Source organism: Ictidomys tridecemlineatus, chromosome 3 (genome assembly GCF_052094955.1).
Source record: "Ictidomys tridecemlineatus isolate mIctTri1 chromosome 3, mIctTri1.hap1, whole genome shotgun sequence".
Taxonomy (NCBI): domain Eukaryota; kingdom Metazoa; phylum Chordata; class Mammalia; order Rodentia; family Sciuridae; genus Ictidomys; species Ictidomys tridecemlineatus.
This window is the reverse complement of record NC_135479.1, coordinates 51200628-51213606: the sequence shown is the minus strand read 5'-3', so window position 1 is coordinate 51213606 and position 12979 is coordinate 51200628. Positions and strand designations below refer to the sequence as shown.

The 12979-nt window shown below is 41.2% G+C and overlaps 1 protein-coding gene and 1 pseudogene across 2 annotated transcripts in view; both read left to right on the top strand.

The window, feature by feature from the left end:
• LOC106145117 (uncharacterized) overlaps positions 1-7911 on the top strand; it is a 133646-nt gene extending 125735 nt beyond the window's left edge. The window contains exons 6-7 of one of the 2 annotated variants that reach the window (XM_078042747.1): positions 1897-1996; positions 3804-7911. In XM_078042747.1, coding sequence (XP_077898873.1) covers positions 1897-1996; positions 3804-3831 — 128 coding nt within the window. In that variant the 3' untranslated portion in view covers positions 3832-7911. The other variant, XM_078042746.1, reaches the window with a different exon arrangement.
• Positions 6295-11563, top strand: LOC144375648 (phospholipid scramblase family member 5 pseudogene; annotated as a pseudogene).
• Positions 11564-12979: the final 1416 nt, after the last annotated feature.

Below are 12979 nucleotides of genomic sequence, written 5' to 3'. Positions count from 1 at the left end.
GAAAACATAAGACCTCCAAAATAAGGGAATAAAGAACCCAAATCAGAGTCCCTAACAATAATGAGGATGATGATGATAATTAATTATGATAACCCAAAGAATAAAACAAAACCAATACTTTTCTATGACAACACATTTTATCATTTAATGCGTTAACAACCCCATGATGGAGATCCTATTATCTCCATTCAGAGATGAGGACCCCAAAGCACACATCTGAGTAAGCACTGAGGCCAAGATTCAATATTCAGATGCTGGTAATCTGCATGCAAAACCTGCCTATATGACCTTTAATGATACCTCTGGTGGGTCCTGATAACAATGCAGCTGTTTGCCATGTGATGAAGTTGCTTTATTGAGGTTAAGGAAATATGGAGGGGGCCAAACTAGTAAACAAGGATTTTAAAGTATAAAAATATACTTAATAATTTAAGTTAAGAACATGGTGATGCAAAATATCATAAGATCATCAAATATAAGATTCCATGAACTATATTAATAATTACTTTGCTTTTGTAACCCTAAAAAACAAAATTACTACAGCCCAGATTAGGATTGGGGTGGGAACTCCAAGCATCAATACAATTCAGTTTTCTTTGTTTGATTTTGTACTGGGGATTGAAATCAGGGGTGCTTTACCACTGAGTTATATCCCCAGTTCTTTATATTTTCTATTTTGAGACAGGGTCTCACTAAGTGGCTGAGTCTGGCCTGGAATTTGTGAGCCTCCTGCCCCAGCCCCAGAGTTACTGGGATTACAGGCATGTCTCACTGCATCCACCTACAGTTCCGTTGTTCTGCCTGCCAAGTACTCACTCGCATATCTGACCAATACTTCAAACTCCCCGTATCTAAAACTGAAAAGTTCATCTTGGTCTCCAAACTGGCTTCTTTACCTGACTTTGCAGTTTCTGATCATTGCTCTGATGCCTAAGCATGCACATGTTTGCTGCCTTCTTGGCTATGTTCCCTGTATCAAAGTGACATTACGATTTCCAAAAATTTTTAAAGCAAGTTTTACACATCTTTTTTTTTCTGCATTATACTCAGCAATAGATAACCAGACTCACTCTTTTAAAAATAAGGTCTGTACAACTCACCCACATTGAGGACTCCCAGGTGTTTCAGAAGCACAGACCTCTGACCTTGCCTCTCCAATTTTGCACTCAGGCATGCTGCAGTTACTGTTTCCCATGATCACCATTCATTGGTGTCCCTCCCTCCCTTCCCCCCTTCCTTCCTTCCTTCCTCCCCACCTCCTGATACCACTATGCAAATGCAGCTCTTTATCCACCTCACTCTTGGCAGGTTCAAGAGATCTGTCAGGCTTTGCTCTCTCTCTCTCTGCTCTCTTTGACTCTGTCCTTTGATTTTTCTGCTTATCTGACTACTTCAGTTATGGTGGAACATCTCCACCAATACTCTAGCACCTCCTCTATGTCTCTCTAATTCCAGAAATTGCTGTCAGCCTTTCCACACAAATGATAAATCTCCTAAGGCAGAACTAACATTTCGCTTTAACAAATTATATTCCTACTCTATTCCTGACCCACTGGCAGAGAATTTCAGAGAGCTGACTTACAATGTGTACTTAATTAATCCAAGTATTTGACTTCATAGGACAGATGAGATCACTCTGTATTATTTCTTAACTTGTGTATATCTACAATTTTCTCAAAATAAAAAGAATTTAAGTATTAAAATAAAACCAAGGTCAAGGTCTTGCAATAATTATCTGTCTGCTTTCTCTGCCTCTGTTCATAAGACACTATGAAGATTCTGTGCTGTGACACCATACCTATGCTTGTTGAGTGCCAATCATCAGTGTCATGGTCATATCTTGAAGACTTAGGCTTTTAAATCCCATACAGCTGTTGGGTTTTTTCTCTCTCTGAGGTACAAGATGGGACCTGGAGGGTGGAGCCTGTACCTTGAAGACAGGGTGCAGTCCTGGGAGGCACCTCATGGTGGCAACAGCAATGTCCTCACCCAGCAGGTGAGTGTTCAGCAAATGATACTGGAACTCATGCAGTTGGAAATCTGAATTTCGGATCCAGGACTTGGCCAGGAGCCAGGCAAGTGGAAGATCAGAGGGCAGGAACAGTGTTGGGGTAGGAGAACTGGGGGTGGGAGCTTGGAGCTAAAAGAAAGAGGAATCAAACATTCATTGACCTCTTGCCACATGCAAGACACTTTGCTCGGTATTTTGAGGGAATGGAAATGACTGAAATCAAGTAATTGTTCTGAGAAAGTGAAAACCAAGTAGGAGGAAGTAGGACACTTCCACATTGCCTGTCACTAGCCATGGTTCTATGTAAGTGTCATGATAGTTTGTGTGAATGCAGGTGAAATGGAAGGGAGGGATCAGTATGGCGGCCCTAACAGTGGTTTGGGAACACAGGATGGGCGTCTGAGCTTTGGTGGTAGAATGGGAAAAAGAAGGTGAGAATGAGAAATTAACAGTATGTATCAATGACTGTGCAAACAGCATGAAAATATTAAAATTAAGGAAGAAAAGATGTTTAAGAAAGAAGGGATATTCACCGCATTGAAAGATCAAAAGAGATTGAGTAACTTCAGCATGAAAACCAAGAGAGGCCATTGTGATTCTCAGGTATGCCCAGATAAGTAGTGACCAATCTGAAAACTAGAAAGGATTGATCAGATAGATATGAAGATAGTTCTCATGCAGTGAGGTCAGGAGTAAGGATGGAAAGAGAGAAAGAGCCAGGTTTCTCTGTCCTTGGACAGGTAAGATGAACAGAGAACAGTGTTAGGAGTGAGATGCTTGGGTACCTCACCTGGTTGACCATAGGTAGCAGCTTCCCATTGGGTTCCATCTTCAGCATGACAAGGGGGGCAGCCAGGTACTGCTTCTCTCTTTGGATCACATTGGTTGGAATTCTATCCAGCAGGATAAAGTCAGCCTCAAACAGGGAACCATTCTGGGGAAAGGAGAAATGCATGCATGGTTAAGATCGAAAGACTGGGGCTGGGGTTGTGGCTCAGCAGTAGAGTGCTTGCCTAGCATGTGTGAGGCTCTGGGTTCGATCCTCAGTATCACATAAAAATAAAATAAATAAAATAAAGGTATTGTGTCCAACTACAACTTAAAAAAAAAGATTGGAAGAATACCCCCACAGCATCAGAGCAAAGGAAAAGAAATGTAAAGATGTTCAATCTGTCTTCATGCCATTATCTTGGGAAGGCTCCCTAGGAACAACCCTTCATTGTGCAGAGGTAGTTTTGGACCATACCTGTCCAATCTACTGTGAACCACAGGCACACTAATTTCAGGAGCCAGGCAAGTGGAGGATCAGAGGGCAGGAGCAGTGTGCGAATATCCAGCGTCCGTTTCCCATCATATCCTAAACACCTGCTACCTGTATTTAGCTCTCACCAGGGTCAAATGTTTTTTTCCTACATATTTTATTCTCTCTAGATCTTCCCAGCACAGCTCTACACCAAGGACAGCAGGTTAAGACAACATTCCTCCCTCTGACATGCATTTGGTCTCTTAACATCACTACATCTCTGGGCCACATTGCCAAGGATAGATCAACTGAGTATGGGAGGAAGTACCTGGAGTTCTTTTTTCAACTGGGCCCCAAGTTCCTCTGTCCCTGGGGGAAGCACCAGCCTGGAAGGCAGAGAAGTAGAGCATCTCAACAGCATGGGGTTAGCACCATTGAGGAAGCGGTAGCCAAACAGTTCATCCTCTTGCCAGCGCTGATGAACCTTCTCTGTGGGGTGGGGATGGAGAATGGGAGGAAAATAGTTACCTGGATATTCCTCTCTTGCAGGTTCTATCCCAAGAATTCAGGCATATGATCATACCCTACCCAGCCCTCATGTTTTCATCCTCAGACCTTTCTGAGATGATGAGTTATAATTATTTCTCATCTGGCAAGAAGATATGGGAGACTCTCAAGTGCAATGGATGACTTTGGAGAAAAAAAAAAGACCTCAAGGGGTCATGGAGGCCTGGGGGAACCACTGACCAGCCAGGGCGCTCTTCTGGCCCCCAAAATATCTGATCGAATTCTTCCAGGCGGGTCCAGGATGTCAGCAGAATGTAAATACGTTTGAAAACCACCTCCAGGGCCCTAGGACAGCATCAAAGGAAATAATCAACCAACCAAATCCCTCCTGATTTGGGACCCACTAGCCCCCACTCCATTCTGACCTTCTCCTTACTCTGTCTTTGCTGTCCATTCATAGTCCAGCCTCTTGCCCTCATGGAATCTCATGTCTGGGGGCAGATCATTCTTTGTGTCTGCAGCTATTTTCAGGGGTATCCCTTCCTTCCAGATGCCCCGACTAGCGGATGGGAAAGAGTTGAGGAAGAAATAGGGTCAGGAATGGAGCTGGAGATAGGAAGATGTGGAAAAAATGGGAGGTATAAGGGTGGGTGTTCACCGGTAGGTATGCCTGTCTTTCCTCCAGTTCTTTCTTTCTATGCTTCTGGAAGATGTTCAAGGCATTGTCTCCTGCCAGGCAAGCTAGGGAGATGATGGATCACACAGTTTTGTCCAAACTGGTGCCATTCTTGGTTTGTTCTCATCTCTATTCTTAATTATATTACAGCATGCTGTCACCTTTTTCTTTGGCTCCTCCTCCCCTGATTTGTCTGTGACATCCTTTATCTATTTTTATTCACATCTTATTCCTGATTTCCACCAATCTCAGTGAAAATTTTCCTAAAGCAAATATCCCATGTTTACTATACTTTCTTGTTCTTTAATTCACATTCATCCTCCAGTCCCTACTCATCATTATCTCTGAATCCTCTACTTAATCTCTTGTCATGTCCACACTTAGCCTACATAATCACATATTACTTTGGTACATTTAGCCAGTCTTGGCCTTTCCCTGTCCTCATCTTCCCCTGTCTTCCAAATGACATATACACTACCCTTCTCCACCTCCACCCTCACCTGTTCCTGATTAAAAGAATTTCTGTGCACATTACTTTCAGCCTCTTATCCTACCTAACAAAAGGTTCCAAGAGTCTATCAGTCTCCCCATCCCATAATTTATATAAACTTAATTTGTTTCTGTTCTCACCTGTATTTAACTTCACTTGTTCTTCAGAAGTACATAGTTCATGTTTCTATTCTTACCATGTCCATATCCCTAATTGTGTCACGATGTTTTTCTCCTTTTTTCCCATGGTAACAATTTCAGCATTTGCTGTCCTCATTCATCCCCATATTCTACCGTGTCTCCACTTGTCACAATTGAATTCCCTGTTATGCCACCCAAACCAGCTCTCCAACATCGTTGTCATTTGTTTCCATAGCTGTGTCCTGCTCACAAGTTACTGACCACCTTATTCCATGGGCCCCTTACCTGCTGCTGCCCTAACATAGAGGAATCCTTTCTACTTTGTTTCTCTGTTTTCCTTCATTGCTGCATCTCCCACTCTCTATCTTCACCTTTTTGGAAGACAGAATCTCCAGATCACTTATCCCTCTCCAGCCTCACTCGCAGCATCACTTATTCTGGGTAAAACTTTGGGACTTCATAACTTCTTCCCTTTTCCTGTCGTGCATCCTGGAATCCCTGCACTTCACGTGCCTCGGGGGTCCATCCTTTCTCTAAGCACCACTGACCTTACTCAGTCCTTTTCAGCTCCTCTGCCCCCAGCATTTCCTGAAGAGGCCTTGCTCCCACTTCCCCAACGCTGCCGGCTCACCAGTGCCCTCGGGCAGGCTCAGGACGCTCTTGCCTTGCACCCAGCAGTAGCACGGAAACGCGGTCACCGCCGAGGTTCCCGGACCCTGCACGGTGATGCGATCACAGAACCACGCGTCGTCCACCAATGAGTGCTGTTTGCGCAACTTCACGAACTGCAGCGGCCCCAGATCCTCTGGAGTGTCCAGAGCAAACTCCTCCTCCTGTGGGGGCCGGACTCGCCAGACTTAGCGAAGGACCTGAGAAGCCTTTATGAGGGCAGAATGGGCCCTTGGTGGAACTTCAGTTTATCAGGGCCTCGGAAGACAGCGTGCACCTCCCTTCCTCCTCTGCTTGACCTGTCCCAGGGGTCTCTGTTAGGCTCCATTTCAGCGCGAGCAAGCGGGGGCCCCGCAGTGCGTTGCAAGCAGTGACTTGAACTGACGACGGAGCATCATCCTTCACTGAGCTGTCACCGTGATCATGCTTGCAGGAGCTTCAAGGCTGACCACTGGTGGCATAGTTACACTGACTCTGGGGTCATTTGGAGATGGAGTTGGAGGCCGCCAGGACCAGGGTCGGAGAAATGAAGAAGGGGGTTGAGCCTAATCCGGAATTATGACTCTACCCGCTTCTCCGCGAACCCCCTTTCTCCCTACGCTGCGGGAGTACCAGCCCGGGCTGTCCCGCTGGAACTCTCCCCCAGTCTCCTACTGTTCGACCACATCGCTCTGTAATCCTAGCCTGGCTGATGGCGGGTATCCCGGCTCCCACCCACTGACCTAGCCCGGCCTGGGTCGCAGCTGCAGCTCCAGCTCTGCCTCCCGCTGAGCCCCCACCAGTCACAGCTGCACGCGGTTCTGCGACCCTGAGAAAACCCAGACCCCCCACCAGGATGCGCTAGCGGCTCCTGGCGCCCCCTGCCTGCTACCTCTATAATAGCTGTTAATAAGCCTTGGGAAAGGTCTAGGGGACCTGCTTTTGATGCTTTGCCTGAAGGACCAGCCCCCAGCTTAATAAATCAGGATTTTGTGTGTCCGCCCACTGAAGGATTGGGGCGTTTCAAGTACCCACCCCAGACAGGCCTGAACCTGCAATTATCCCCATGTGGGGGTGGAGATGGCTGCTCCTCTTTGTGGAGAAGAGCGACTTTGAGGAAGGTGAGGGGCCAATCGAGGAGGCACGAAGAAGGTGTGTGGGGACAGGCTGAGTCCATCAGAGTTTCTCTCCAGGCCTCTCTCTTCTTCCCCTCCTGTTTTAATACTGAGTAGCACAGAGTGAGCATTTCCTGAAAGATCTTGGGTGCCCATGTCCGTTCTTTACAGCCTTACCTCGTGCCCATGTCAACTGAACCCACCTTCCTTTCTTCTGCCAGATCTTGCCTCCTGAAGGGCATTGGTATTGTCCTTTTTGGTCACAGAAGGCTCCTTTTGAGGGACAATCAAGAGTTCAGGGGGAAATTATAGTCTTCACTGTAATATGATTTTATATGTTGATCCACTTAGAGAGTAGCTCATTTTAAAATTTTCTTTTATTTTTCTGCCCTTCATACCCACCCCAAGAGAAGTCATTTTTTTTCAGTAGTCCATTTTGATTCCTTATTTCCACTCTTTCTTGTTCATAGAATTATTTATATGTTGTTTTATATGGAAACATGAGGTAGCATAATTTTTTTTTCTTGGAACATGCTTTTTCACATGATACAAATAACAACACACGATGGGAGAGAAATCCATGATGGGAATATTCAGATCATTAGGTAGAGATCTAATTATTGTTTTCACTAACTTTTAGGATTCTCCTTTTGGTGAATCTTTTTGGTGTTATTAGTAGTTACAACCATGATGAATGCTTTAAAGCATTCATACATATGTGTGTGTGTGCACACACACATATTTACATATATATATTCTGAATACTCAGAGCTTTTATATTATAGGCTTTCAAAAATGGTATTACTGAGTAATATAGTATCCACATATTTTATGCTCATATTGTAAATTTGTTTTCCAAAAAGGCATCATGGTATCAAAATGTTCTGAGGGGGTATGGGGGGGGGTAGGAAAGATGATGGAATGAGATGGACATTATTATCCTAAGTACATGTATGAAGACATGAATGGTGTGACTATGTACAACCGGAGATATGAAAAATTGCACTCTATATGTGTAATATGAATTGTAGTGTATTCTGCTGTTACATATAAAAATTAAAATTTTTAAAAAATGCAAAAAGTTTTTTTCCTAGCATCTTTACCAACAGAAGGGGTTATCACATTTAATTTTTACTTGGTAAAAAGTGAACAATTAGTTGGATGGAAGGGTCTGGAATTTTACCACATTTATAAGCTAGTGAGTTCATTAATGGGTTAGCCCATTACCAGTTGGAAGAGGCTGACAAAAGACCCAAGACCCCTGGTTCAGAGAAAAAGGATTGAATTATTCATCGCTTTATGTTCACATCAGCTCTCCCTGCCCGCAATTCCATGGGGTGACACAGATGGGCCTGTGTTATAGGAGAGGACCACTGAGTTTGAGGGACTTACTACTTTTGTAGTAAATAGAAGCAAGTCTGTTCTGTGTCTGGGAGAAATCACCTCATCCTCCAGGTTTCTTGCTGCAAACACAACTCTTAGACACATCCTGAATAAAGTTGACACAGGTCATTGCATTCCTGGCACCATCAAAAAAATATGCTGATTTGAAACTTGGGAAAAGGTGCCACTACCCATATAGAATCAACAAAGGATCTTGAGTAGGGGTGATGGGAGATGGAGAAAAACACAAAGAAAACACAGAGACATTTTTAAGTAAAAATGGGGCCAGGTGGGACATTGTCCTCTGATGGAGGAATAGTGACACAACATATTCTAAGGATTGAAACCATTTAGGTCATTTAATAGCTGTTTTGCAAAATTGGCAGGAGATGACATAGAATCTTTCTTTTCTGTATGACTTGGATGTAGTGGTGCAGTTGTAAGAGATTTAAACTGTCACGTTTCTCACAACTAAACACTCAGGGTCACTCCAGGTGAACAGGACTGGCACGAAATAATCACACAAGAGACAGATATACCTTTTTCTTTGGGGGTCCTGTGATGGCTCCTCTGACCTTAAGGGTTCACAGAAAGAGAGAAAAGAGCATTTGCTGAACCCTTTTATTGAGGAGAAGCCATTCAAATGAGGCAAAAAGTCAGGTTTCAGAGGGTTGAGTCTAGCCTCCTGGTGTCTGCTGTCTGCAGGTTGACTGATATCTAGGAAGGCCACATCCAAAGGCAGAGCAAGAGAAGGGGACACACAAAGGGCATTTCCATGGAATATTCTATCCCAAACAGGGCAAAGAGGTATATACAAAGGAATAGGTGAGTGTTGCTCCTGAAGACATGCCTTCTACTTCCTGGGCTGGGACAATGCCCAAGTCACCACGAAATGTAGTGATAGGTCAGAGCCTCTTGCTTCAGGATGAAAGGTGTGGGTCATTCAGAGTGGCTCCCCACACTAAACTAACATTGTTTATGATTCTAAATTCCTAATAGATGCATCTTTGTGTTTTTCCAATCCCATTGAGAGCTATTGTATAAACAGGTGTTACACAAATAAATTTATAAGAAACATGGCATTATAATTGTTGTCTGACCTTAAGACTCTGTATCTGATTGCCTAAACGTATTATAGTAACTTCTAAAGCATTTAACTTAGCCCCAAGTTTACTATCAATAGCCTCTTGATTTTAAAAGTCTCTTGGCATAGAACCTAATTGATTATCACTTTAAAAATTTTTTTCCTTTTAATTTTTTAATTTTTATTTATAATCAGCTATCTGTCCTTTGTTCTTGTCTCATTGTCCTGAATAGGGAATCCTTACTGTTATAAGGGGAAATGGGTGATGATGGCTCTGGCTGCTTCAGGTTGAGCGGGAGTGACATGGGGCAAGCAGTTTTAGGAATTTTTTGGATCAGTGGCAAAATTTTAGTTCAAAGTGAACAGGTTGTAAAGTCATTGTAGAGATGAGTGCTTCTATAAGAGAAACAAAGAAGACACGAGTATTGGATTAAGATTAATACAAAATAAATATGACAGCATCTAGAACATGTCAATGAATACCATGATGATGATAGAAACCAGTAATTTTTTTTTTTAACAGGAGATGCAAGAGCTAAGAAGTTGTTCCCATGACAGGACCAATATTGACATGGCCTCTATTTGGGAATGTAAATCTTTAAGGATATTAGTTACATTGTCAGCGTTACCCAAAATGTAAACACAACCCTTGATTTTTATAATGTCACAGATGTCCCCATAAGATGTAGTAAAGATATTTAATCTCACCTGATTTTTGTAAAATACCTTTTTATTGGTATAACCTCTGTGTTTAATAGAGATCCCTTTATTCATGTCATGTAGGGCTAGATAATCATACTAGCAAACACAGATTAAGTCTGTCTATGTAGGAGGTTAGGAAAATTTATAGGCCTTAAATTGACCAAAATAAACTTTTGACCCTGATAATCTTTGTTGATAGTTATTAGGCACTCCTGTCTAAAAATTCTTTTTTTTTTAAAGTCTCCAGCTTTATTTACTCTTGGTGGGGCTGACCCAACTGTATATCTTAAATTACATTAAAAGAAATATTGCCTCTCCATTTAAATGTTCAGGTGTGACTGTAGTTTGGTTATAACTAGTTTTGCTAGGTGTTTAAGACCAACTGATCAAATTGACCTTATTCCTATCTATAGTTAAGAGTCAGTTGAGTTTTCTTAGGGGGATGTTCTTGGGAACCTGTAATCTCCAGCGATTTAGGAGGCTGAAATGGGGATTGCAAGTTTAAGGCCAGACTGAACAAATGAGCAAGATCCTGTCTCAAAAAAAAAAATAAATAAAAGGATTGGGGATGTAGCTCAGTTGTACAGTGTCCCTGGATTCAATCCCTAGTATGAAAGAAAAGAAGAAGAGAAGAAGGGAAGGAAGGAAAAGAAAGAAAGAAAAAGAGAAAGAGAAAGAGAAAGAGGAGGAAAGAGAAAGGGAAGGGAGAAAGGAAGAAATGAACAAACAAACAAACATGGGAAAGGAAAAAAAAGGTAATGCATTCAAGATCTGTGTGACAAAATCAAATGGTTTAAGATATTGTAATTAGAATCCTACAGAAAAACAGAGAAAATAAAGCAGAAAAAAAACATTTTGGCTGAGAATGTCCCAAGAAGTTTAGAGATCCCCAAGCAGAATACTTATCAAAGAACCCACACCAAGACACATTGTAATTAAATTTCAGGAAACCAAAGATAAATCATATTGCAGAGGAAAAATTAGAACTGATAATTGTATACCAGCAAGTGGAGGTTCTGGAATGATACTAGAAATTGAGATCTCCAAACATATTAGATTAAAATTAGCTCAGGACAAATTATTTACTTGTCAGTGGAAGAAAGCAGCTGCTTCAATCATACTTTCTGTTCCACTCTGCAATTCTAAGAATCACAGAAAAGTCAGGTCAAGAGCTGATTAGAGTAAACAGGACCTTGATATCTATCAGCTGCTGGTGCTCTTGCTACCTGCAAGAGTTAGAAATCCAAGCCCTTAGTTGGTTATGTTACTCAGAAATAAAACCTCTTTCAACCCCAATTCACAATGCAAACTTCAAACAAAGAAGATACTTTTGTTCCTTTTGTGCAACATGTGACTGTTTTGGAAATGTGCATTTTGAGGTGAAAACCACTAATGAAAAGCTTACAATTGTTAAGGTTTTGAAATATTGGTCAGGATTTGTAAATGATACCTTTACAAATGTCCATGACATTTCTACAGACCTAGATGTGACAAAGCAGCAATGATTGGTGCTTGTTTTCACTTTGATTTTATGTTCTTTGAACATTCACTAACTGGATTATAATAAGTAAGATAAACAATAAAATATGCAGAATATATTTCCATATACCTTGAATCCTTGATTTCAGATCTGAATTGCTTGAGCTCTTTCTTTTTTATAAAATATGTTAATTATTATATTTATTAAAACATAATTTAATGAGGCAAAAAAGAAAGTCTTTCTAATAGAGGAGACAATGCTGAAAATAGAATCTCAGAGCTGGAGGACAAAGTGTTTGGCCTTGAACATTCAGATGGTATTAGAAAAGAAAATAAGTAACCATGACCAGACCATATAAGAACTCTGGGACAACATTAAGAGACCAAATTCAGGAATCACTGGAATTGAAGAGGTTTATGAGATGCAGGCTAATAGATGACTTCTTCAGGGAAATAATAATGCAAAATTTCCCAAGATGCTGTGGAAAAGGGACAGTAGCAGAGGTATGCAGGGTTGGGGAAGTCACACAGAAAATGTTATTGCAGGTGGCCCAAGGGACATATGATTGAGGATTTAGAGAAATCTCAAGCTAAACATCACTATTAAAAGCCAGATCCCTCAGCCCCATGGGGCTCAGTCAGCCAGAACTTTTGTCATTCTGCTACTTTCATATTCAATCAAGAAGACTTCAAGCCAAAATTAATCAGAAGAGACAAAGAAGTCAGTAGGGAGGTGGTTCTAAGAGGAAAGTTCATAGTTATGAGTGTCTCATGTGAAAATTGAACGATCCCAAATAAACAACCAATGGATGCATCTTAAGACCCTTAAAAACATGGGGAAAAACCTATAAAACCAGTAGAAGAAAGGAAATAATATCAGAGTCAAAACCAAAATTCAGAATTAAAACAAATAATAATACAAAGGATCAATAAAACAAAGTTTGTTCTTTGAATTGATAAACAAGATTGATAGATCCTTAGCCAAACTAATGAAAAGAAATAGAAGATACAAATTAATAAAATTCAAAGTGAAAAAAGAGAAATCACCATTCATATCACTTAAATCCAGAAGATCACTAGGAACTCTTTTGAAAACTTTTACTCCAATAAATTAAAACACCTAGGAGGAATGGATACATTTTTAAGACATAAATGATCTGCTGAAATTGAATCTAGAGGACATAGAAACCTAAACAAACCAGTAACTAGCAATGAGATAGAAGCAGTAATAGGAAGTCTTCCAATAAAGAAAATAATCCAGGACCAGATGGATTCTCTGCTGAATTGTATCAGATCTTAATTTTTTTATTTTTTTGGGAATTGTTCTGCTTTTTAAGATTTACTCTTTTAATGGAGAAATACATAATCTGCTTACAAAATAGCTCTTGAAAAATATAAGGTGTATAGATACCATAAAACAAAGCAAACTCCAGCAACAATACACATCATGCAAAAATGAAAGGCTGATTTCCAGTTTGTGAAAACTAGAATTAAAGAGTCA